A 1,403-nucleotide genomic window follows, 5' to 3' on the forward strand; every position below is an offset into this window, starting at 1 on the left:
TGCACAGCGCCAGCGCGCAGTGCGTGCTGCGGGTGACGGTGATCACGGACGAGATGCTCAGCAACAGCATCACCCTGCGCTTGGCCGACATGTCTCAGGAGCTCTTCCTGTCGCCGCTGCTCGGCCGCTTCCTCGAGGGGGTGGCGGCCGTGCTGGGCACCCCCCGGCACCGCGTCGTGCTCTTCAACATCCAGGCAGATACGGACGTGGGGCCGGCGCGGATCCTCAACGTGAGCTTGTCGGCGCTGCTGCCGCCACCTGCGGCCTCGCGCTTCTTCTCCTCTGAGGAGCTGCAGGAGCGGCTCTACCTCAACCGCTCGCTGCTGGCGACCACCACGGCGCAGCGGGTGCTGCCCTTCGATGACAACGTGTGCCTGCGCGAGCCCTGCGAAAACTACATGCGCTGCGTGGCCGTGCTGCGCTTCGACAGCTCCGCGCCCTTCCTGGCCTCCGACACCATCTTGTTCCGGCCCATCCGACCCGTGCCGGGGCTGCGCTGCCGCTGCCCGCCCGGCTTCACCGGCGACTACTGCGAGACCGAGATCAACCTGTGCTACTCCAGCCCCTGCGGTGCCCACGGGCGCTGCCGCAGCCGCGAGGGCGGCTATGCCTGCGAGTGCCATGAGGACTTCACCGGTGAGCAGTGCCGGCCCGGGGGCCTCAGGCAGCCTCTGCCATCCTCTGTCCTCTGTCCAGCCCAAGATCCATCCATCCATCCATGCATCTGTCCCTAGATCCATCCATCCCCCCATCCATCCATCCATCCATCCATCCCTCCATCCTTCATCCTCCATCCAGTTCTCCATCCATCCATCCCTCCATCAATCCATCCATCCATCCATCCATCCATCCCTCCATCCTTCATCCTCCATCCGTTCCTCCATCCGTCCATCCGTCCATCAATCCATCCATCCATCCATCCATCCATCCATCCATCCATCCATCCCTCCACTCATCCCTCCATCCTGCCATCCATCCATCCGTTCTTCCTCCCTCCTTTCCTCCCTCCCTCCTTCCCCTTATCCATCCATCCATCCATCCATCCCTTCTTCCTGGTGTCCATCCTCATCTTCCCTCATCACCTCCTCTTCAATCTCCCTCCCTCCCTCCATTTCTCCCTCCCTCCATTTCTCCCTCCCTCCATTTCTCCCTCCCTCCCTCCTCCATCCTTTCCTTCCTCATGGTGTTCATTTCCATCATCCCTCCCTCCATCCCTCCCTCCTCTTATCCATCCTTCCATCCCTCCATCCCCCTCCATCTCTCCTCCATCCCTTCTCCATCCCCATCCTCCCTCCTCCCCTTTGTTTCTATCCCTTCAACCTCCTCCTCCTCCATCTCCCCACCTCCCTCCTTCTCCTCTGCCCCCTCTCCCTCACGCCTCCCTATCCCCGCTGTCCCCCCCA

At 62.5% G+C, this 1,403-nt stretch overlaps 1 protein-coding gene across 1 annotated transcript in view; it reads left to right on the forward strand.

Annotated features, from left to right (window-relative positions):
* Positions 1-1,403, forward strand: part of LOC103765253 (cadherin EGF LAG seven-pass G-type receptor 2-like) — a 22,386-nt gene that overhangs the window by 5,014 nt on the left and 15,969 nt on the right. Inside the window, exon 2 of the mRNA XM_029965881.1 lies at positions 1-664. This exon is cut by the window's left edge and continues 8 nt beyond it. Coding sequence (XP_029821741.1) covers positions 1-664 — 664 coding nt within the window. The remainder of the gene's footprint in view (positions 665-1,403) is intronic.

This window comes from Manacus vitellinus, unplaced genomic scaffold (genome assembly GCF_001715985.3).
Source record: "Manacus vitellinus isolate BGI_N305 unplaced genomic scaffold, ASM171598v3 scaffold_121_pilon, whole genome shotgun sequence".
Taxonomy (NCBI): Eukaryota; Metazoa; Chordata; class Aves; order Passeriformes; family Pipridae; genus Manacus; species Manacus vitellinus.